The sequence below is a fragment of the Melopsittacus undulatus genome, chromosome 2 (assembly GCF_012275295.1).
Source record: "Melopsittacus undulatus isolate bMelUnd1 chromosome 2, bMelUnd1.mat.Z, whole genome shotgun sequence".
Taxonomy (NCBI): Eukaryota; Metazoa; Chordata; class Aves; order Psittaciformes; family Psittaculidae; genus Melopsittacus; species Melopsittacus undulatus.
Genome location: NC_047528.1, coordinates 86,476,210 through 86,501,416, shown reverse-complemented (window position 1 = coordinate 86,501,416; position 25,207 = coordinate 86,476,210). Strand labels below are relative to the sequence as shown.

Here is a 25,207-nt window from a genome sequence, read left to right as displayed (position 1 = left end):
TTCTTCTTAAATCAAATTCTATTTGTGAATTCAGCAAAATAATTTCTATAAAATAAAACAGCAAAATATTTAAATAGTATAGGGTGGGCTGTATCTGTTTTGCAGGGGTATTTGGTTTTTAGACAGGTTCCAAAAAAATTACACACATTCAAGTTACCAATTTTCATTTAAATACAGTATTTACTGATGCGGTTCTTGAAGTCTTTAAACAAATGTTTATTCTGGAACAGAGATACCTCAGAATTGTATTTGACTAACCAGTAGTTTCTTTTATAATTAAACCCTGCTTCTAATGTTAAGATTTCCTGTATAATGGATAAAGAGCTAAGACAATTCTCGCTTTCAAGTAGAACTGTGAACGAGCAGAAAACCAGCAAGTTAACTTGGTGCAGTGGCACTCACAAGTACTGTGTGATTTTGTTGACTTCCACTTCACTGGGATGCAGTAGAAGGAAAGTGTTAGAAGTTTATCTAATAAGCTCTACCAAAGAAACAAAACAAGCACACCAAATACAGTCTATTATGCTCCAGGCATCCTGGCATAGCAAATTTTTGCATATTTGTTTTAAATCTTTTAAATTCCTATTACTGAAAACTAAGTGTTCTTTATCCCACCCAGAGACAGAACTGTCAAACATTAGATGTGAGGAACATATGTGAAACTGAAAACCACTTGTTTGTCACATTTTCCCTCCCCATTTTATAGTCTAGGTTGTAAGAAGAAAAAGTTCTGAGCAATGCAGTTGTCACATTGGGACAACTGCTGTCACCACTTTTTTTTTCCCCTCATTGGCTACACTAACTTGGTGTGAAGCCATGCTAAATGTTACAGCATAACTATAGCTTCAAAGTGATTAACCTAATACCAGAATGAAAAAGGCAATGAAAAAAGATCTAGAAACAATGTTACATCACCAATTTTCCACATCAACCAAATAATTAAAAGGTTACCAGCCATTACGTTGCTCATAGTAAAATCGACTCCAGTGGCAAAGAATTAACATGAAACTATTCTTGTGGTTGACATGGATAGGCTTTTTCGTAAAGGAGTTGATCTGACTGCCATGAGGCAGGCAACACTGGTTGCAGAGCGCAGCAGATATATCAAGAAATTATTTTTTTTGTTTTTTTTTTGTAGATCTGTGAGTCTCATCAAGACAAAAAAAAAAGTTTCTTGCTCAAGAATTAACAGTCAAACATTAATATACTATATACACCTTTGCCATTTACACATTAGCATCAGGCCATTTATTACAAAACACTATACACTTTCCACTGCAGGCGGGTTATATATTGACAGCAATTTTCTGCAGATAAGACAGTGAATAGACTCTCCACTCCATGTTGATTAGGAATAGTTTTTCTAGTTTTAAATATTAGCCAGACACAGAGAAAGGTTGGACTGTAAGGCCTGGGTGCACAGTCTTGATGGAGCAAGTTAATTGATTATGTGCATTTCACTAATCTTTTGTCTGAGGCGGGGAAACTTCTTCACTGCCTTCATAATTTTCTTGTGCTCGTTGGCCAGTTCGCTGAGGGTTGTTCATATGATGTGCTGCCGGGCCTGTATACGGCTGTCCATGCACGTGGTTATTCTGCAATAAAGCATAAGCATTTTAAAGGGACATTAAACTTATGGGCTGCTCCTGACTAATTGCCGTGTTTTCTCCTTTACATTCAGACCATCAAAAAGTATCTCCAAGCCCAATGAATTTCTCATTTAGTAGTATCTGTATGAACATACACCCTGAATCACACTTTTCACTTACCTTTTTAATTTACACTGAAGGAAAACAAACTTTCAACTTGTAGAGATAAAAGGATTTACTTGAAATAGTAATATCTGCTTTAGAAATAGCAATCTCAGCTTTTGAATAACAGACAGTTACATGCAAAGCAAAGGCAGCGAAAAAGAAAAAAAAGGAGATGGAAAGAGGCTGCCTATGTGCTGTGGACATTAAACTGTGCATGTCTATCAACAGTTTCACCCAGCTTGATTTTTTTTCCTAAGACAATGGAAAAAGCATACCTGTATCTAATTTTTGAGAGGAAAACAATACTACAGAACTGAATGAAATCTAGACCAATAGTTTTCTGCAGATGTTCTGCCCCAGTTTAAGAAGTCATACACACATCTGGCAAAAGAAAACAACTCATTTATCTACCCCTTTGCAGAGTTTAACTAACTGTGGAGAAACCAGGAATATGAGGATTGTGTGTGTTAGTGAGAAATGCCGTCTCTTGCAAGAAGGTGAACACATCAAACGGGTAATGGTGAGGTTACGGTATATGTCTGAATTCAGGAGCTGAGGAAGGAGTGGGAAAATCTGCATGACTTACCAACTGCTCTGCTGAGAACATCAAGTAGGGGAAGCAAGATGGAGGGAAAATGGGTTTGGGCAGGAAAGGAAATTAAATTAGCAGATTTGGAATATATAAAATGAATTGGAACAAAAAAAAAATCACAGCTAAGTGGGGATCTACTATTTTAGTCAATTTGGTTAAGAAAACTGGTCATGATTTTTTTCAGATCTGGCTTTCCACTGAAAGATATTAACAAAGCAGCCATTCCACATAAAACCAGGTTTAGATTTTATATGTACTTAAGATTTAGAAATCAGTGTTCATAGCACAAATCATATGTAACAGCCACGTGGATTTTTCTGAAAGCCTTCCAATTACCCAAACTGAAATTCGGACCTTGAGGCTTGATTTTGTATTTAAAAACAAGAAAGCAACTCTCAAAATATTATCAATAGCAACAAATATGACAGAATCAAATTCAGTCCGCACTAGACTGATAGCATTTGTCCTTCTGCTCTATGGACAATTAATCCATGATCTGAGAACATTAAGGTTTTCGCCTGAAGCTCTAATGGTGAAACTTGTCAGAAAAATGGAGGTGTGTGACAGCAGACAACAACACGCTTCTGGCTAAATACCAATAATTTTAATTTGCTATAAATGCTATAAAAATCTAACCTGGAACTCTGAATACATGGTTCAACTATCAGCTTTTACCTGTTGATACTGGGAACCAGGTGAATGGGGATACAGTGGGGCATCTTCAGGTGGAGAAGACTCATGTTCATCTGGGGCATCAGGATCATCTGGTTCCTAAAGTTTGAAAAAACGTTTTATTTACTTAGGTAAGAGGTACTGTGGTTATCCCATCCAGAGCCAGTTCTACATCCAAATGATCCCTTCACTCATGCCTGAAAAACGGAAGTTTCCACCCAGTGCACTGTGTCACCCACAGCTTGTACTGTACTACATAAAAATTCTTACTATCAACGTATTATTGGAAAAACAGACCCCTTCATAATCTACATTAAATGGCCACTTTCAATTTTATACTGCTAATTCTTTAAGTGGCAGATGCCTACAGAAACAGTAATAAAAGTAAATTAACATAATGAAGTTATGTAAATGAACCACAAAAACAGAAATCCAGATTTATAAAATTTGGTACCTCTATAATGACCAGTGACTGTTGCTAAGGTTCATGATTTATAGAAGCACTTTACTCAGATTTTTTTTTTTACCACAGGTCAAACGAATTTCTTACCTCCTCTGGACAGAGTTCACAAGCTTTTGCAAGAGTCATTCTAGCACTGTGTGATCTCTCTAGGAAGTAGCCATTTGATGTTTCATTGCTTTGTATTGGTGGAGACCAATTATTATAGGTGTATTGGGGATTGCCAGTGTATGGTCTACGCTCAAGCTCGTCTCCAAGCCATTCTACTGCCCACGTCCATTTTCTCTTCAAGTCCCCATTGCTCTGCAGATGGAAAATTAACAATTCAGAATGGTTTTCTCTATTCTTCAAAACAGAAGGATTTTTCTCTTCCTGTACATCAGCTATCAGAGAACAGACCACTAATGCATTTTGCTGTTTAAAAGACTCCCTGAAATATCTTTCACACAAAGAAAACTTAAAATTTGAAATGAAATCTACGGATTTGCAGCTGCATCACAGAATCATGAGTCCAAATTTAACAGAATTGCTCTCAATCCTGTATACTGAGCTTCTGATACAGGAAGGTTCAATTGAGTTGTACTCAAAAGTCGTAATTTCATCAAGGTCATCAAAACTTAAAAATGGTGGTTTTTTTCCCCAGGGCTTAGCTCATTGATTGATTGTTGTTTTTAACACAGAACTGGGAAAAAAAGCAGCAAGAAACAGAACAAAAGGTATCACCTGAAGGATCTGGTAGGCTACAGGACAGTTGCTGAAGAGAGCTACCATGCACTTTATGCACTGGTAAGCTCTTTTCTGATAATGGTTCTTAGAGCGCTGAATGGTGTCAAAGAGCCCATCCCTGTCATCCGGGATTCCTTTAAGTGCATTGTGAATCCTACAAAAAAGAAAACCAAAATAAACCCCCCAAACTTCAAGAGTTAAAGAGCTTTAGTATTTAAATTAGTCATTATCTACAATAATTAAACCTTTTTAATCTCAACTTTCAAAAGCCTTATTCTGTAGACATATAAAAGTTAGGTTTGAAACCGGATGAATATTTAATAGATTTAACACACTAAAGTTAAAATTCTCTTGAAATGTGATTACACAGAGAACATTTATGTATGAAATAGGCTTTTCCCCCAAGTTCACACTTTTTGCATGTCTTGGTATCACTGCTATGACTGACATGGTGCTGAGTCAGACCAGGCTATCACCGGACTCCCTTGAATGAGATGTTTCTAAGAATCATTCCAAGCACCTCACAGTAAATACCAATGAGTTTAGCCTAAATGGCACACTCTTGTACGTGAAAAATCTTGGGTTTATGGTACTAAGAAGTAAATTTCTGACTACTAAGGAAGGTCAAGGTGAAAAATTATAGGTTTATCATAAAAAAGGTGAAAAAATGTTTTATTAATTTAATATAGATTTTAAAGAATCCTCTTGAAAGGATGAGCACAAGAACCACTGGGGAAACAAACTGTACAAAACATAATAATGACGAATTATAAGAAAGACAGGTATATACTAACCTGTGAGTTTGCCAGGAGTCCTCAATTAAAAGGATTTGTAGAAGCAGATCCAAATAAGGACGAAGCTCATACGTATATGAATATGCAACCTTAAAAAGTAAAAATGCAGAGAACGTAAGAAAGCATTCCTTGAAGCATGCAGATTACATGGTGCAATACAAGAATACAATTCATCTGAAGTGAACTTCGCTGTAATTTAAATGATACTTCAAGATATGATGCATACTTTTTTTTGGGTTGATTGTGTCAGTCTTTCCAGGGGTTGTGCCTTTGTTAGGTTTTGTTTTATTTCTTATTTCAATACAAGAAGTTTTGCAATGGACAAAACGTTTCCTGATAAATTCTTAACTAAAATGAAGCCCCAAGCATGCCCATGCTGAAGAAGCTACCTTAAAAAGTATCTTTAGAAAAGCAAAATTACAAAACAGTATTTTTCCTTGATATTGCTATTTTTAGATATTAGGTTCAAAGGTTATCCTAAAATGTAAAACATGTGGCTAGCAAAGTATCAGTGAAGCGATTTTTTATTCTGATTCTTTCAATTGCTGAACCAAAGGACATAGAAAAATGTAATGTTTCCATGGTGGGGGGGGAGGAAGGGTGAACATAAAGATGAGCAATAGTAAAGTTTTAGTTGGTGTGGGAAAGTGTAAGTAACTTTATAGACTGAAAAAGGAAAAAACAAGACAGTCCAAAAAGGCTTTCCTGAGTCTGAAGCCAAGCATGTTCTGCAGACTTTTAACAAAGAACATTATGAATGTACTCAAACACACAGGAGATCATACAAAATTATTCTGATTTTCCACACAACATAAGAAGCTCTTTTTGGGATAATGATGGAAAAGATTCAGTAAATGACACTTTCACAATACATAAAGACCACCTCAGCCTAGATACTTTCCATCTTTTGCATAGCATTCCTAACTCAGAACAGGTTGACTGCTTTCCTAAACTCATAAAACGACTTTGCATAGTACTCCAAGTACTCAGTTACAGACTTAAGAGTGTAAATACTGACAAAGGATGCCATCTTCAGAAAAGTTTATCAACCACCTGTTAATTATTTAATGCAACATTTCTGTATCTAAATACAGAATCATGTGCCATACACATTTATATTCCCATCTTTCTCCTAGCTTTTTATTTTTACCTGCCAGAGAAGCTCACTGAGGACAGTTGAAGAGAACTGAGGATTCTCCCAACAGCAGAAACGAAGCAACTTGATGGTCTCTTCAGAGTTGCTGCAATCTTCAATAATTTTCTTCACATAACTAGTTCTCACAAACAAAATGTCTGTTACGTTCTGCTGAAGTGCCATTATAGGCTGAGATAAATTAGGATCACCGTAAGGGTTGGCAAGTGGGGGATTACCTAGAAGAAACAGTTATTACAGATGAAAAGATACTGAAGCACTTTCAATGTAGACAGAACAAAATATAAATTGGTGTAACTCAACAAAAAACCACAGACAGCAAGAAAAAAACAACCAACCACACAACCCAGAGCTGATTTTCTTTGGAGGATACTGTGGTATGAAATAACTAAGTTTTCCAACTGTGAAGCTAGACACTTGCTGCCTTAGAGAGAGCTACTTCTCCCTCTCAGGTAAGATTACGCAGGGACAATCAAAGCAAAACAGTTGGAGGCATGTTCATATGCAAGAAGAGAAATTATGGAGTTTTCTTAGTAAAATCCTCTCATCTCCCGAGTTTATTTGCTTTGCTGATTGCATAACACAGCAAAAATTTATCATATTTTAGGACACATGGTCTATTTACTGCATACGCAATGGGAAACAGTTCAGAGGAGTATATATGTCAGAATAGCCCTGTCTGAAGCTCTAGAGTGTAGAGAACATACTCCTGAAAGAATAATAATAATAAAAAAATTATCTTATTTAGTAAGCTTCATTTTATGTAAGGCAAGACTACTGATTTGCTCCTGGTGTTCCTAAATTTAGCAGTGTTTTGAGTTATTGTTTGAAGATGCCCAAAAGTCCAAGACAGAACTTTTCTAGCTTAGTATGTTGAAGCAAAAATAACTTTACTCTGCCAATACCAATCATAATTAGTTACAATAATGTTCGTACAAACTAAATATTTTAGTATGACATTATGAGTCCAGTGAACATATTTTCATAGGTAGAATACCTTTCAAGCTAAGTCTCAAATAGTGCACTGGAAACAAAACCAAATCAAAATTGTCAAATGGTTCTGAAGCTTATTATAGCACAGTAAAATTTTCAGTTCATTAATCTTACTATAATACATTCTAGCCCCTACTGACTTTTTAGCCTGACACATCAAGCTGTAATGAGCCTGCCCTTAAATAGCTTCTCCACAGATTCTTAATTATGTTTTCTAGAATATGCTTAACAGAACATGTATATGCTAGCTATAAAGTCAATGTAGGCCAATATTCTGTCACTGTTTCTCGAAAATAATTGCACTACTGGATATATTAATGCTTCATACTACGGTTGATCAATTTCTAGCTGATTCTTTATCTGTTTTAAGCTAAAGTGCTGGTGTGCTGGCTTGTTTGTTGTCTTAAGAGCAAACAAGCACCAAATAATTTTTGAGAGCTATCCACAATGCAAGGTCTCTTTACTGACAAGCAGTATTAACTGTTTCAAAGCCTGCTCTAGTGTTTCTCCTGTAAATATTACTTTTGTACTGGTAACATGAAAGTGATCTATTATTTCATTGCCTATTTAGAATCAAAAGATCTTTACACAGTTCTTTAAAATGAGCTTAAACTATTCTAAAATCATTACAATTTTATAATCAACAAAATACTACTTTACTACTTGGTTGTCTTCCTGTATCTTTAAGGAATAAGCCAAGAAGCATAAGCCATGGAACAGATTTCCGTCTTGTGCGTTAGTATAGCAAATCAGTTTTCCTAATGACAAAGAGTTTGGTTGTTAAACAAAAGGAGCTGCTGAACATAAAAGGCATTTTTTTCCAGCTAATCCATTTTACGCATAATAGCTAAATATGCACAGAAGACATTACTAGTATATTCAATTAATCTAAGGAAAAATTAACATTCACTATACCATTGATAGAAGACTGCATCCGTGATGACACATTGCAACAACGGATCAGTTGTGACACTACAGTGTACAGCTTCCCCAGTTCAGCATACTGGTATTTAATGGGAGGACCTGGACCTTCATCCAGAGCCACAAGCATGAAGGTTGCAGGAACACTTAGTTTCAGAAGTTGTGTCTTCTCTGCTACACCTTTACAGGGGTGGGGAGAGAAAAGAAAAATAACATGTATCTTATTTGTTTACATGATAAATTACTTTTCAGTTGCAGGGTTTTATCATAACCATCATTTATGTTTTCTGAGGAAAAAAAAATACATCAGTAAAGATGCACAAGAAAATTATGTTCAGTTGAAATATCACATTGAAGGAGAGTTGTAAATGACTACAACTTGTTAACTGTGCTCATTAGCACTTTAGTAACTAACATTTATATTAATAGTAAAGCCTCAGAGAAGTCTTTTGGACAAAGAATTAATCTTATCTTTGCAAGGTCCAGGACAGGATGAACACCCCCACAGTACATTTTGTTATTTTTCTATCACATCCTAGATATTTCAATTATAAACTTAAGACATTCCAACTGTGCCATACTATGCAGTATGTGTGAGCGTGACAAATCAATTTAAAACAAGACAAAAAAGCAAATGAGAAAGCCTCCAAAACCAGCCAAAAACCTAGCCAAAATACCTAAACCATACAGCTACTTCCATTGCAAGAACACCTTGCTCATACTACATTAAGTACTTACTTAAATTTGGTATGTCCCTTTTAATCTTGTATTCTGTCTCTCAATTGGTTAAATGTAATGATTTTTCATACATATTCAAGTTTTTTCTTATTCTGAAATACAACTGGGCCTTACCTACCATCTCTCTGATAAGGAGGAATCTAAGCACTCTTTTATAGGATCTTTTTGATCATTAGATAGTTCTGTGGTTACATCCTTTGTAGAACTGATCTCTCACTTGCTCTGATGTGAACAATATATTATTCAATTTCTCAAACTGTCAGAAACTTAATCTTTTTCACAGAACATGAGGTGGTGCAGGAAGGACGCATTTGTTGATTTTGCTGAATCAACACCCTACATCCATAGAGAAGCCTTCAGGTAATAGTAGGAAGACAAGCACAACTGCTTAATAATTCCATGCTTTATCTTTGCAGGTAGATAATGATCAGACCCACAAATATAATTTAGTTACGCTTTTCCATCTGGCTTCTGAGTGCTTTCCTAGTCAGAGGCTTCAACTGCACTGACTGACTATGAAAAGGGGAAAAGGTAAGTTAGAAGATACCTCTTCTCTGTGACTAAATCCATTATATACACTTTGGGGGTCGTAACAGACCTCTGCCTGACAGAGTGCTTTGGTAGACGAAGTATATGAAAGCAACACATAAGTGAAATCATGTCAATTTAATTTCCTAGATTAATTTTACAGATAGGAAATTAAATTACTTTGAAATTGTCTACCCACACAAATTAGCTTCCAGAGGAGTGAATGAGAGAGTGTGTGTGTCACTGAATTCTATGTGGAAATACTGAAATAACTGCCATCTGGACTAATGCATATGCTTAATACTTTAGCCTCAAAGTAATGTAACAGAAATTCACATTTATAACTTGTCTGTCTGAGCTGATAACCAGTAATGGCTTAGCTGCTCAGTATTATGGGCTTTCTGTAAAATTTCCAAGGGAACTGGATCTTCTAGTTCCATAATACTTTACATAAAAGGATTAAAATACCTTGTATTAGAGTATGAGGGAGAGTGTAATAGACTACCACTATGGAAGAAGATCATATCTTGTTTAGAACTTGCTGAAGAGGAAGATACTTTGTCACTTAAGCTACCATGTGTGAAAAAGAAATGGGTCTCCAATAGAAGACACCAATATCTGGGGAAAATAAGAATGTAGAACTCTGTGACATATCACTAGATACGAACCTGTGACTACCCTCATCAACCTTAGAGACAAAAAGCAACCCTTTATTCATTTGACATTTATTCATATTATGTCTATGGTAAAAGCATTCTGCAAGCAATGATGTCTAAGAACATACATAGATTGATCTATTTCCTCAGCCTCCCAGAGAGTCTTTAATGGGAAGAGAGATATAGAATCAGTGTTCTGCATTCATAGCTATGAGCTTCAAAAGTGAACTGATGAAGTTAATATTGAAAGGATACAGTAGGAATATATAGACAAAACACAACCATCCCTATCAATAACTTCATAAAGGAAAACCATGCATCTCTCTCTTTATCTTCACGGACTTCTTCAGGCTCAAGCCAGTTAAGAGCCCCACATGCGTCTAGGGTCTCATGTCCCCGCTGTGAATGAGCCCTGAACAAAGCATCATCTCTCTTGCCATGTTTTCACCACCACACCCTCCCAGAAGGACACTGCCTTATTACTCCAACCGTGTTCACCTTCCAAGTATGCCAGGAAGACTCAAGCACCAAACTCCAAACTGGAGCAACACAGATACTCTGGTGACCATTTATATGACACTTACTCATACCAACCTGCCTGAGGCTGAAAAACTGGATTCTCCTGCTGTTACTTGTGTAACTGGATTATTAATACAACCCAGTTTATTACAGCGTCATCAGCAAAGATCTGTGTAATTTCCTTACCTAGATTGGCATACATCACGAACAGATTGAAATACTGCTGCAAATGGCGCCCGTGTTCAGATACTTCCCTTCTTAGAAGATTTAGTACCGCTCTCAGCAAATGATCACTTAAACTTAAGTTATCATAAGCCTAAAAGAAAAAAGGTTTTAATATTTGTAGTTGAACCTGTCAAATCTTTATTTTGTTTATACTTTCTACTATGGCAGAAAACAGAACTGGTTAAAAGGTATGGGATTCATACAAGCTCCAAAATACCAGCAGCTGGTTAGTCTTCTGCATCTCACACAGACAAACATACAGAGATGACTGCCATCACTAAACACCATGCAAGTCCAAGAAATTATGCAAATATAGAAGATTTTAATTGAGCCTTCTCTCCAACTGCAGCTAGGCTTAAATACTCCAAAAAGCATATGCAGTTCCACTGTGAACTTCACAGAGTAAGACAGACAACCAAATCACCTTTACAAGTGTATCTCAAATAACCTTGTGAAACAAACACTGTCAAAGCGTATGTAGCTTTAACTTAATAAAAATTCTTTTGCTGGATACAATAGCAAAAAACATTCTGAGAAGGTAAGTAGAACAGTACCAAATAAAAAGTGTCTTGCCGTGGACATTAAAATATGACAAAAATGCCCCAAAAGGTTGGTATTTTAAAATTTAATACAGCCCAAATCTACCCCACACCCATTGTTATGACAAGTACCACATTAAGGTTTCTGGGGGTTTTGGTGTCGGTGGTTTGGGGTTTTTTTTGTTTGTTTGTTTTGGTTTTTTTTTCTCAGTTCTAGGTGTATAAAATTAGTCAAAGTTTTTAATAATTTCAACATTGCAGGATACAGAGGAATAAAACTCAGGGAACTCCTGCCTGCTCTCATGGGTTTTGTTTGGGTTTTTTTTGGGGGGGTTTGTGGGGTTCTGTTTGTTTGGTTTTTGTTTTGTTTGGCTTTGGGGTGTTTCCATTTGGTTTGAATTCTAAATGAAAAACAAGGGTTAACTCCCTTCACATTGCTTTATTATAAGCCACTGCTTTTATTTTACAGATTTCACATGCGCAACCTAACTCAAAGTTCTCACTACTTACTTTTCACAGAGATTTACAAATGAGGTGCAAAATGGACTGTACAGATTTCCTGTCAATACTGATGTATCTACTCCAGAATTTACATTCAATGCTTGTAACAAAGAGAAATAGGTTTCTAAAAGTTTTTTATTAGAAAATTAAATACCTGACTGGAAGGTCCAGGAGAGGCAAAAGGTGAAGGACATGGCCCATCTTGCAATGAAAAATGTGCAATAAATACTATAAGTTTTGCAAATGCACCCCTCACTTCTGCACTAGGGCATTCCAGAAGATACTCAGAGAAGCGGTTTGAAACATTAAAAAGGACGTTGTGTGCAAACCAAAAGCGTACATTCTTGCTGTGACGAAGAAGGATGCATAACGCATCATACCTGAAATAGAAGATGATGCAACTGAGAGCTCAGACATTGATGAATTTTGGCAGACATATTCTTTTGCAGAATTTGAAGAAAATACATATTAAGGGTGATCCCCAAACATATTTTCTCACAAAAATGCTTACAGATAAACTATAGTTCCTATAGTGATACTAGCTATCACAGATTAAAAACATCCTTCAATTAAAAACCTAACATTTAACTGTAGCACTTTACTTCTGTTACCCATAGGAACTAAGACAGGATGATGATCCCCTATAACAGTAAAATAACTGTTCCAGAGAGGGCCTTGTGTGTCTCTGTCCTTTTTCCTGCAGCAATATTTGAACTTCTCTTGACATCTTAACAGGAGTAACTTAGCTACTCTGAAAGTTGCTATTGGAGAAAAATGCAAGGTATATATTTGCCATGTATTACAAAACTACTTATTAGTAGTTGGTAAACTACTGGTCATCATGAAGATCATGTAAAGACTAATAAGCTACTGGTTGCCATGAAGATGTGGTACTATAAGTACTGTTTGCTCTATTACAGATTTGAATTACAGGCCCTGTAGCAATGTATATAAAGCACTCTGCTAACAGTCTAGAAGACTATTATACATATTTCAGAATCAGAATATAAATAACAAGCTACAAAAGTGGGTTGAAAAGAGCTTTGTTTAAAACTTCCCAAACCATGAACAAACCACTCTGATTTAGTCAGAATATATAACCTATTAGTTTTGCACTAGTAATAGACTCTACTCCTTTATTCTTAAAAAACAGACAATAGGTAGATTTAGGCTATGTTTGAAAATGAATTTTGAAGCAGTTCAGCTCAGCAGCTTATTTTAAGGCTCAGCTTCTTCCCTGTATTTTCTGTTTGCATTTCCCCCATTTTTCATATGCACCCTGATAACGCATCTGGAGGAAGAGAGGAAAATGGGACAGACCACTAACACCTTTTATTGTCAAATGCATATAACTGGAATCTTTTAACAGACATCAAACTTTCAAAGCTAATTGTTCTTAAAAGAGAAAATACCAATCACTCGCAGGGCCACGGACTATCTTCTTCGTATGAAATCCTGTGGTAAAGAGAAATCTAGCAGCGAGCTGAATACTAATCATAGTTATTTCTTCTGCTTCAGGCAACAGATGATCTTGTCCTAAAAAAAAAAAAAGATCAAGATACTCACATGTGGACAAAATAAAAACAGTTTACTTTTAACAATTTAGCTGATTGCAGATTACTGCTTTGTCTTGATATTGTCTTTCAATTTTAACCAGAAACTTGATCAAAACAGGCTCTAACTTTTATAATGTATCATTTGAAAATGTAAGCTTTAAAGACAGGTACCTGGGAGGCTAACCAATGTCTGATTTTTAGAAATCCAGCATCTCACCTTAGAGAACTGTCTTCAGCAGAACAGCACACAAACTGGAATACTTTAATATGACTTAGTGCATTAACTGAGTCACAGTTGATAGTTTATCAAAGTATTATTTGCTAAATGTTCTGGGATGTACCACTGACGAACAACTCAGCAACAGATGTTTAACTGCAGAAGTCTGGATAGACAGAGTATTCAAAGCAGATCACGCAAAATTTTCACTGGCAAACAAATTATTGACAGCACAAATAAAAAGTTTCCTGCAAGAAATTAATCCGTAATTATCACACTAACATACTAACCTGGAGGAGGATTTAAGTAGACACTATTACAAGTAAGCAACTTCTTTATGAACTGGAAATATTCTAGGCTGTACTGCATACGATTGTGCATGAACTGCACGTTCTGCTTCCGTACGCTTCGTTCAATGGCTGATGGCATTTTAATCTGATGGGGTTTAATGGTGATAGAGAGTTCTGAAATATATTTTATTAGTTCATTGTCTTTGTCTATTGTGTCCATACGTTCATAAAAAAGAATATAAGCATTCCACCACCTCTTCTGGCGTCTGTAGGACATACGCTTCATCATGTGATCGAATACTTCTCCCATGTATTCTCCACCAAAACACTGATTTTTCATTTCTTCATCGTCATCCATTTTACACTCTGTCACATCACCATCATCAAATTTATACCACCGGTTCTTCTCACCATCTCCACCATTCCTCTGGATAATGTAGGAGTAATAATGTCCACCACTGGCCTGGCCACTGTGTACAAGTACACCAACAAGCCTGTATTTTGTGCTCCCAGAGTGTTCGTTTTCGGACTGCTCATTTTGTATTATCTGATTTTCAGGATTTACATCATCTCCTTCCAATTTAGCTACACCTGCCACTGTGTAAGGCTCCATGTCCAGCTCTCGTGGAAATTCAAAATAGTCATTGAACTTGATTGCACATTCCCTTTCCCAGTCATAATCAAATCTTTTCAACTGGATTGCAAGAACTGGAGGCAACTTCTTAATCAACAAGCGTTTCACTGTATCAACCTAAAAAAGGACATGAATAGAATCATAGAATAGTTAGGATTGGAAAGGACCTCATCTAGTTCCAACCCCCCTGCCATAGTTATCAGCTCTTAAGTTTCTATTCACATTCTCCTACCAGCAACTGAATTCAGTAATTAAACTTCTTTTTTTCCCTGAACCTTAACTAAGACTGAACTTAGTACAGCTGTAACATCACAGTTGCATGTAACTGTAATATGTAAGGAATCATTACCTTTTTGTTGCATTTTTCACAATGATATGCATTTGCTCCTTCCAATAAATCTCCTTTGACGTACTGTTCCAAAGAATCAAGAAGGTTTTGGTGATTTCTTATATCTACATTCAGAGTTGTGAAGGATTCCTCGCATTCGTACCTACCAATGAACAGACAAGTGTGTAAGAAAGGTAGTAACGTGCTCAACTTTTATGTTTTACAGTTGCTACACAGCACTTTACTGCAAAAGTTTTATTCAGCACTTAATGTCAACTTCTGGCAAAAGTAGTTAAGTAAAAAAAGAACTCTTTTATTATTGCAGTCTTCCTACAACTACCTTACAGTACCTGCACACTGTATTTTTTGATCTGCAATAATCATAGTTATTTTATGAACATCATAAAAATTACTTGTATGCCTCAAATTCACTGAAAAGATAATGGAAATTAAATCTTCTGGCACACCTTGTTTTCAATGCAGTTTAAGTAGCACGACAGACTCTTGGCTAACTTAAGCTACTAGAGAAGCACAGCAAAGCAGAGTACTTTTTCCAATCACTTTGCATATTCTTGACCTATTGAATTTAATTTACTATGTTATGGCACAACCTTTAAACAATTTCCTAGCAATGAAACAGCAATGCTTGAGACACAACCAGTTAAAATATACTGGAAACATTTTTTGTTTGGCTGGTTTTTGTGGGGTGGTTTTTTTGTTGTGTTTTTTTTTTTTTTAAGGATAAAGGAGTGATAAATAAACTTTAAAAGTTTCTTGTTTCTCAGATATGCAATCATGCATATAAAGGGTTCTGTAACAGTGAATAAATTAATATTCAGAAACACTTCAACCAAAACAGCATTACTCATTCATCTATGCAATAACTTACAAATTCAGAAAGACTTTGTCATACCCCAAATCCAATAGTTTAATTTGTCATCACTTTTGTCCTCCCTAAACTAGCAGGATAAGATTTTTATTAAGAAGTACAGTTACACAAATCCAGTAGAATTCTATAATCATACGTAACACTTGTCTATCATGTAAGAATCACAAAGGATCTGAAAGATGTCATGAAGAGTAAGAAGGCCAACCGTTAGTGATACAAAACTTAACACAATTATAAAAAAAAACTGCTGAAAAAGAACAAGTCCATCATTAGGCCATCTTGAACCTTGCACATAATTTTAATCATCCACCTCAAGAGGGACAGAAGTCTAGAAGTACAACTGTACAATTCCTGGTTCTATTCCTCCACAAAGCATTTGTCATTGATCACCATCATCAAGACACTGCACCACAGAATTTCAGTCTGACTTGATACAGGCGTTTTTTTGATTTTTTTTTTCTACAACATTTACTTCAATATTCGCATTTTAAGTTATTTAAACATACAGCAAAGACCTTAAGAAAAGATGAACTTTTTTATACTTTTATCCCTAGTTACAGCTTGCATAGTGAGTATGAACAGGGTTTCACTCATTGGAATGAAAGATTCACACTTGGGTCAGCATTATCTGCACACTGTGGAAGACAAAAGCCAGCAACAGCTGTTTCATATATCTCAAAAGTTTACACATTGCATGGTTCCTAAGTTGTTTTAACATGGAAAAGCTGTATATTTTCCTCTGCTGATCAATACACAATGCTTCACATACAATTGTTAAGTAGAAGCAATAATCGAAGACAAATCAATGTAGAAAAATCAACGCTGTAGAAAAAACAACAAATTCTATTAGCTTAAAAAAAAATCCCCAACAAAACAACAAACCAAACCAACACCAAAACCACACAAAGAACCTACACCTGACTCTTTATTCACTTTCATAAGGATAAAAACATAGGTTGCTTTTCGTACAAGAATCTTAAACACTTACCGATGTGGGCATCCTTGACAAATCTTCTGGTCAGCAAAGGACCCTCCTAGAACTTTACTTAACATCGCTGGATGGCCCAAAGCTTTTAAAGCTTCATCTAAACTGTCCACTAAGGAATTAAAAAATTCTAAAGCATCATGTTGTTCACGTAGATTTACAGGTTCACCCCAAAGTCTGAAAACAAAAGCACATTCTTGTCAAATATTTCCAGTTTTGTTCCCCAACAATTTATTTAAAAAAAACCCAAACACTATTTATGCTATTCATCTTTCTTTCTTACTGACCAAGACTATTTGCTGGTTTGTGATGTAGGATACCACCTGTTACACTGTCCCTGACACTTACTGATAAGTAAAAGCAAGCTTTTGTGTATAACATCATAGTTAATTCACTCTCAATATCAAGCTCAAGAACTACTAGAATTCCAAATAACTATCTTGCTGTAAGCTTTAGTTTACCAAGAGACTTCTACAGAATGGTAAAAAGGTAGGATAACAGATGCAAGGCTGAACAAGTTCTGCTAATTTACACTTAACATCACTGTAATTTCTTCTATTACAGTTAGCTTTGTGGCATTTCAGTGGCCCAGTGAACAGACATCAATACTAAATTTTCTATTTACCTAAATTGTTTCCAAAACCCTCTTGGTACATAGTACTGTAGCCTGGAAGCCGCTAAATGACCAAAAATTACTTGGAGATGCCTTAGAACTCCAATATTGTACTCTTTTCTATCTTCTGTTTTACTCAGTGCTGGTTTGTCTTCATACTGATGTGGGTAACCAAACACATCATCTCTCGGGTCAACATTGCTCTGAAAAGCAGAAGAAAATTTGTTCAATTAATTTTGATAAATAGCTGTCTTATAGCCAGTTGTATCCATTGTTTAATGTAACAATCTAAAGTGCTTCATATTCTCAGCTGAAGAAACAAGCGTCTTTGTATGCATTAACGGAGTTCTGTTGGCAGAATAAGTGTATGGTGCTTTCAAATGAAAATCTATGTTGAGGAAGTCTGCAAACCCTGCTACCTGGACCTTTTGAACTGCCTCTCTGGCAGTGAGCCTATTCAAATAAGAAACACTATGCCACTGCCCCTATTGCCAGCAGTGGAAAGAAAAGCAATAAGCAACCTGAATTTGTTATAACCTTTTCCTAAAAAAAAAAAAAATTCTATTTCAAAGATAAGCCAGCTCTGCATAATTAAATTTACCTCATTGTCCTGCTTTTCATCCCCAGACATGTCATCATCTACATCACTGCCTGTGCCTTCAATTGCAAGAATCCCATTCCTGATGGCTGGAATCATGTACAGCTGCTGAATGACAGAATTCATGTAACAAGTGGCACCAGCATTTTTTAGCCCTACAAATCCCTTTGGTGGTCGAGGCCCAACAGGTGGTAGATATTCCCATTCTGTGAGCGCTTCACAAGCTAGAAGAAAATAGCAGAATGGGATTAGAAAACAATTCTATTATAAAAGAATCAAAATATCAATGCAATACAAAGGGCAGTTGCACAATATTAGTACTAGTCTGTATCACTCTGCAATTCAGTAAAGCAAATGTTTCACTGAAAAACTTAATTGCTAAAATAAACACAACTTCAATGCTCTGAATTTCTATCCATAATCCTACCATTAAACTATTTTACCAATCGCGTAACTAAAAAGGTGGCCAGACAAAAATTCAGTCTATTTATGTATCAAACAGAAGTCTTCTCTCAATACCAGCAAGTTTCTTAGCTGAAGAACTCAGCTGAATGAATGTAGAGTATACAGCCAATTTATAATGCCTTTCACAAATGTGTTATGTTTTTAAAATCACAAGATTTCACATATGCCTCACTTTCCCTTGCTAGGAGAGGAAACAGTGTTAAATAATTCTATTCATATGACCTTGTGACAGATTATTTTTTTCCTCCTGAGTCTTCTCCCTCAGACCTCTCACATCTCTTCATAGTACATTTACAACCACAGATTTACTACAATAACCTGTTTTTCTGTGGTTTTAACACAAAAATATGAGATCATGCATGTCTGCAAGCAAGCTGAACTTGGTATATGACACACACAGCATGCACAGTTCATACATGTGTTCCCTCTTCTGTCTCACATACCATGGAGAACTGGTGTTCTACTGTGCTTACCAAGTAATTGAGTGCAAGGAAATGCTATAAAATCTTTCTAATTGTGAGGTGATAGGAAGCACTTCCCAAGAGAAAAGAATGAAGAATAAAGGACGAGGCAGGGGGATAAACCATAAAGCTGCCCTATTCATTTATTTATTTGAAATGGAACTGAACAGGGAGACTGAAAAAAACCCTCGAATTACTCAGTGATACCACCAACTGGGTAAGTAGCACTGCCATTCTGAAAGGTAGTGGACAATTCCCCCTATGAGAAACTATTTCTAGTTGCTTATAGTTTTGCTAAACTCTAAAAGTTTAAATATTTTTTAATCATAGAATGGCTTGGGTTGGAAGGGACCTTCAAGATCACCCAGTTCCAACCCCCTGCCATGGGGCAGGGACATCTTCCACTAGACCAGGTTGCTCAAAGTCCTGTCCAACCTGGCCTTGAACACTTGGAGGGATGGAGTAGCTAGAAGTCCTCTGGGCAACCTGTTCCAGTGCCTCACCACCCTCACAGTAAAGGACTTCTTTCCTGTCCTACCTAAATCTACCCTCTTTCAGTTTAAAATCATTGCCCCGTCCTGTCACTACAGGCCCTGATAAAAAGTCTCTTTCCATCTTTCTTATAAACTTCCCCTGAGTACTGAAAAGCTGCAATAAGATCTCCCCAGAGCCTTCTCTTTCCCAGCTGAACAACCACAACACTCCAAGCCTTTCTTCTCAGACAAACTTGGTTTTGCTTGTTTTCAGTTGTTCCACCCACCTCTTCCCCCTCTCCCTATCTTTCTCCTTTCCCTGTCAACATTACAGCCAAAATAGTTGTTTAATTATCCCATTTAGGCTGCAGAAAATATGCTTTTTATTCATTTTTTAAGAAAAGAAAGTCTTACATGTGTTTTATCGGTAACAAAAACCTATGTTAAGCATAAGCCTTTTGTCACCCTTGTGAGTATCAGCCTGCTTCATTTGAATACCAGCTTTTGAAACACTTGCAAGTTTCTGTACATATTGCAATCGCTATAATCTTTCTGCAGTGAGGAGAAAGTTCTTTGAGGGCAGAGCTGTGCTGAGACAAGGCCAAAACTGAGAGCACAAACGTCTGAGGAAGGACCACGACAAGCAGAGAATTAAGTACAGAACTAAACAGGACAGTGGACCTGTGTCTGTGTCTGGACAACGATGACAAATTAAGTGAGCAACCAAAAGACTGGCACTAAAACTAAGCCAAATATACCTGATGAGTTTCTGGGATTGGTTAGGCAGAGCCTGAAATGATGAGACAAAAGTAGAAGATACAGACAGAATGAGGTTCCTGGGAGCTGGCACGGACAAAGGGGAGTAGCCAGGTTGGGTAGGGGAGGGTCTGACTGTATAAGTGACTGGGTCTGGAACTTGGATGCAACTGTGTAATGGAAGTCAGTATGTTTACCACATAAAGAAGAATGGAGAAAGGCTACACTGACAAACTTTTCTAGATTTTTGACAGCTTGATGTTGCAACATTAAAGCAGCCACAAACATACCACAAACTAAACCATTTAGCATCTAGTTCAGTTGACAATATAAACAAAACCTAGGCATAATAAATACATTAAAAAGTAGAAAACAGATAATTAAAAGTATTACATACTAGTGATTGCTGTACCTATGTAATACATTTCAGTCAACGTGTCTACTATCTGTTTGAGATTTCGTACACATCCAACTGCTAGTGCAACTAGTAGCTCAAACCCAGCGTTAATAGTAGCTGGTGAACTACAGACTGGTATAGCCTGCTCAGCAGGCAATTCTCCATTTCTCATGTACTGTAGATAAACATTTGATGCTGGAAAGATGAAATCATCTATCAACTCCTGCAGGGAAAAAAAAAACAACAAACAAAACAAGGAAAATAAATTACCCGTTACTTTATAAATTTGTATTAGTAACAGAGTAAGTATTATTACATAAATGAATGTCTGAGAAACAATAGAGTATTTAAAACACTCAAATAGTTAAAATTGAGACCAACACTATCATAAGCTTTTAAATTTAGAACAGAATAACTCCATTTTAATGTGGTTCCCTGAAACCCACCCACCCTCCCACTACAAGTTAAAAATACATCTATTATTTTTCTTGACTAGTAAAATTTTTGTTTTGTCCAACCAGTATTATCTACAAAACTCTTTATCAATTAGTGTTGGAAAAAACAACATTCCTGCTGTATAGTATTAGAGGTACAAAGAAGACATGACTGATGAAAGAAACACTCAGACATGCATTCATTCAAACCTGCCATAAACGTTAACAGCACTAATTAGGAACATGTGAAGAAAAGACAATACAGGGGTAATGAAAGAAAACAGTCCTGTACAGGACCATCCTGTATCTAAGCTCACTGTCCTTGTGTGATGTTTGCTCTTGGGATAACGGCTCACAAAGTCACAGCGACTCCATATGCCATGGTTCCGAAGAATGAGAATGTTAAGTGCTCTTATGAATGAAACACATATTTAAAAAAAAAAAAAAAAGTTTAAAACCTGATTGGAAGCCCTTTTCAAATAGTTAGACTGAGATCTTTTATGGTTACACACCACAAGATGCAAGGCTTATTTTTACCTGTTTGTATTTAACACCCTCCCCAAATATCATCAAAAAACTCCATACATCAAAAAACTTGAACCTACTTTAATGAGATTAGCACCTCCTTTTTCACAACCAATATGGTATTTCTTTTCAGGTGTTTGGAATGCTAACAACTCTTTTGTTACTCCAAGGTGACCCTCTAAGATAGTTTCTTCGACACCTGTTTCCCCTGTTCTTTTTACTTCATCCTGTAATTCAAGCAGAAGTTAGCATAATATAAATACTATACACTTAACAAGCATAAAACTTATTTCATATCAAAGTAGTTAAAAAATGGTTATTAGAAATAAATTGATCCTGAAACTTACCCTAATCCTCTTAAGCCAGTCAATTTCATTGTTGAGAAGAACTTCTGCATTGGGTACATTAATACTACTGTTGTAAGCATAGTTAAGAAGATGTCTTAAGAGAGTGAAGTAGTCTCCAGAATGCTTAGCTCTCTCTCTTGCAGTACTCTATGTAAACAAAAAACAAGTAATATGCAATTCAAACATGCTTCTACTTAAGAGTACAACCCTAACAGATGCCTAACTCTACTGAAACCTTTACCTCTAAAAACTTACCCCTAGGACAGTAAACAGCAGGGTAATGAAGAAAAGGAGAGGTCTCTGCCCCATGCAACACCGGGTAGCCATTAAAAAGAATTGCTCCTGTGCCATCTGACGAACAGTTCTGAAAAATCATTTAGCAGAAACATTAAACTCAACCTTCTGATACAGACAGGACAATTAAAAAAAAAGGAAAATATTTGTGCTTATGTGCTCGACGCCATTCTCTAAAACTGCACATAATGTAAGAAATGGGAATGCTTTAATTATTGTCCACTCATCATACTGTTTCACCATGCAGTGGAATTTTATGTAATATGAATTACTATTACAAAACCTGTTCCACAGATTCAATATTTAAAGGTTAAAAGACATTTATCAGCAGCTAACCACTAAACCTTCACAACTGCCACCAAATACTGAATAATACAAGAAGCAATTTGCAACCCTAAATAATTCTTTTCTGTGTTATTTTTTTTTTAATTTTCAAGCACCAGCTGTGCCTGAAAGACACACTAGAACTGCCCTAGTATCACTTCGGCAGCCTGCTGAGCATCTGTGAAGTGATCAAAATTTATCATTAGTAAGAAATGAGAAAAGATGATCCCCTGAAAATTCAAGAGGCTAGAATTAAAAGACATTTCCATCTATAGACTTAATCTAAGCACTGGCATAATATAGGAACAGATAAGCTTGAGGAAAAAAAAGTAATTTAAGGCAAACCCTATTCTTTCAAGTTGCAACACTGCCTTAGCATTGTACCTTGTGAAACGTTAGAAACAACTCTGCTTGTGTGGGGAGAGAACATAAATTAATGTTGTGCTTTATAGAAGTATCTCAACATATAAGAAACCGAATTTTACAGTGTCTTTCTGGTTGTGGCTCTCATTGTTTTCTACTCATGAGGTCACTGTGGAAAGCACACAAAGAATCCTATTTCCCTCATTGTTCTTTCACCTGCAGTTAACTGTGCTTCAAAAGATGTGCAAGCATGATCAGAGGTCAGAGCAAAGATGCAGGTAACTAAGCACTCTGCCTCTGGTATACACTTAGGAAAGCACACAAGAACAGAGAAGCATACAGTGACAGCTCTCCAGAATATTCTCTCGGCTTCTAACAATCTGTGGTTCACGAAGACTAACCAAAGCAGTATTTCATAGCCCTCATTGGAAAAATTAATGAACAGCCCCTCAAACTATTTCCAAACTAAAGGTTTACACTGTTTATATGTTATGCTCATGAAGTTCTCATACACAGAAACAACATTCTCTGTTTCTTCTCTCTTTGCTACTCCTGATTTTAAAAGTCTCTGTGGTATTCTCCTCCCACCATGTATCTCTTTGCCAATACCAAGTGCCCCAAGCTATTCAGCTGTTCCTCAGATGGAAATAATTTCAGAGCTTTGATCTTCCTTGTCAACCGTGCCTGATCATTGCAAGTTCTACTACATTGCTTTGAGTTGCAGAAGGCCATGGGATGTAGGGGGTCTGTTTTGTTCTTAATAATAATTGACATTTTATCTGATCTGATTGCTGAGCTGATGTTTCCATAAAACTCAGAGAAATTTCAGATGTAACCCCTCAATTGCTTGGGACACATCACACAGACACTCCTCAGGTTCATGCCTTTCAAGGCAGAATGAAATAGAAAAAGGTGGTATTTTCCTAAAGCAGAAATGTGACCAATGAAACACAGACTTCACACTGTTAAGTCTCTGAGGAGTATGAAATATTTGAACACAAGTATTATACTTTCATGAGGCTATAACAATCTAAGTGCTCTCAATGAGCTGCCTTAATACTGCATTTTGCACCACGTTAGACACCATGACAACAGCATAGAACTGGCAGACAGGACAGTTGCATGGTGAACTTACACTCCTCCAGCAAAATAGTTGAAGGCCCAATGCTCCATCAAGGTAGCAGGCAACCTGAATCCCATCCCACTGACAGTCCCAGGATACAGACTTCTGTCTAGTTAGCAGAAATCAGCCTCTTCAATGGATATAGGTGCCACTGCTTTCCACAGACAGTAAAAATTTTTATTTATGTGGGCCACATACGTATGACCACCGAACAGTTTGCAACCATCAGCTGGAACACTTCTGGGTTCCAGGATCATTTAGGACTAACTGGTCAGCTGCCTAAGTCATTCTTATATTCAAGAGTTACCACTATAAAATCAATTACCTTGGAATGCAAGAACTGCTCTAGTATTCAGTATTAAGCATTTTGCATTCTGTTTCTCAATTTATAGGTAGCATGGTTATGTTACGAGAAAATAGTGTTAGGCCCATACAATCTCAAAGTCTGAAATAAACAAACAAAACCCACCAATCCATCTAAATCTTTTCCAGAAAGATTGTATTTGTGAGATCTGAACTTGATCATCTTCCTTGTCTCTTATGGTACACCAAAAACATTTTCTCACATGCATATTTTTCTCACATTTTTCTCCAATTGAGGATATGAGATTAGAGAATAATAGCTGAAAGGATATTCAGAATTCTGCTCAGTATTTGCTAAACTTTCTCTACACTGCAAACACTGTTTTGTTTCCACATGAAGTCAGAAGAGCTTTTTTTTTTTTAGATTATTTCAACTTCACTGTATTTTCAAAGCAGTCTCCTGTTTTTACTCAAATTTAATGCTGTTCTATCATGTAATAATGAACAGCTGCATTCAAAGTGAGAATATCAGATGTATCAGAAGTTTTACAAGCATATGAAAGATGAGAGCTCAAAGGCTAGCTTCTACTGACAATATGAACCATTTTTCCTTACAATAAATTCAGCTAATTTCCCATTCTGGTAGAGGGAGAAAAAGCAGAGATAAGGAGCTGAGCAGCAGTTCACTTGGAGAAGAGAAGCCCTTAAAAATTTTATCCCCTCCGACAAAACAAACAAACCACATCTATTAATGCTATTCTTATTATTAAAGGGCAAGAAGCTAACATATCCGGGCAATTAAACCACAGCTGTTCAGACTCGGGCTGATATGCCAACAAACATAGAAAGAGAAGCCCACACAGCTTGTTTCTTCCAGTATTTTAGGAAGAAAAGTACAACAATTAACTATTCAGTAGGCATAATATCATACAGCTGGAATTCAAATTCAGTCAAAGCCCAAATCAGCAAGAGTAATCATCAGAAGAGACTGTCAAAAACCATGACAGATATTCTAATCTTTAAATCAAGACTAGGTTTTGCTAAAATGCCATTCCATCTCC

At 36.4% G+C, this 25,207-nt stretch overlaps 1 protein-coding gene across 1 annotated transcript in view; it reads right to left on the bottom strand.

Moving 5' to 3' along the window:
* The window catches only part of USP9X (ubiquitin specific peptidase 9 X-linked), a 101,964-nt gene continuing 76,757 nt past the window's right edge, over positions 1-25,207 (bottom strand). The window contains exons 27-45 of the mRNA XM_034060033.1: positions 21,995-22,103; positions 21,740-21,886; positions 21,473-21,619; positions 20,449-20,656; positions 17,885-18,105; positions 17,296-17,486; positions 16,674-16,847; positions 14,818-14,959; positions 13,835-14,585; positions 13,184-13,307; positions 11,926-12,151; positions 10,693-10,822; positions 8,060-8,245; positions 6,149-6,369; positions 4,999-5,087; positions 4,202-4,358; positions 3,569-3,781; positions 3,022-3,117; positions 1-1,595 (exon numbers count right to left, since the gene is read on the bottom strand). Coding sequence (XP_033915924.1) covers positions 1,461-1,595; positions 3,022-3,117; positions 3,569-3,781; positions 4,202-4,358; positions 4,999-5,087; positions 6,149-6,369; positions 8,060-8,245; positions 10,693-10,822; positions 11,926-12,151; positions 13,184-13,307; positions 13,835-14,585; positions 14,818-14,959; positions 16,674-16,847; positions 17,296-17,486; positions 17,885-18,105; positions 20,449-20,656; positions 21,473-21,619; positions 21,740-21,886; positions 21,995-22,103 — 3,667 coding nt within the window. The 3' untranslated portion in view covers positions 1-1,460. The remainder of the gene's footprint in view (positions 1,596-3,021; positions 3,118-3,568; positions 3,782-4,201; positions 4,359-4,998; positions 5,088-6,148; positions 6,370-8,059; positions 8,246-10,692; positions 10,823-11,925; positions 12,152-13,183; positions 13,308-13,834; positions 14,586-14,817; positions 14,960-16,673; positions 16,848-17,295; positions 17,487-17,884; positions 18,106-20,448; positions 20,657-21,472; positions 21,620-21,739; positions 21,887-21,994; positions 22,104-25,207) is intronic.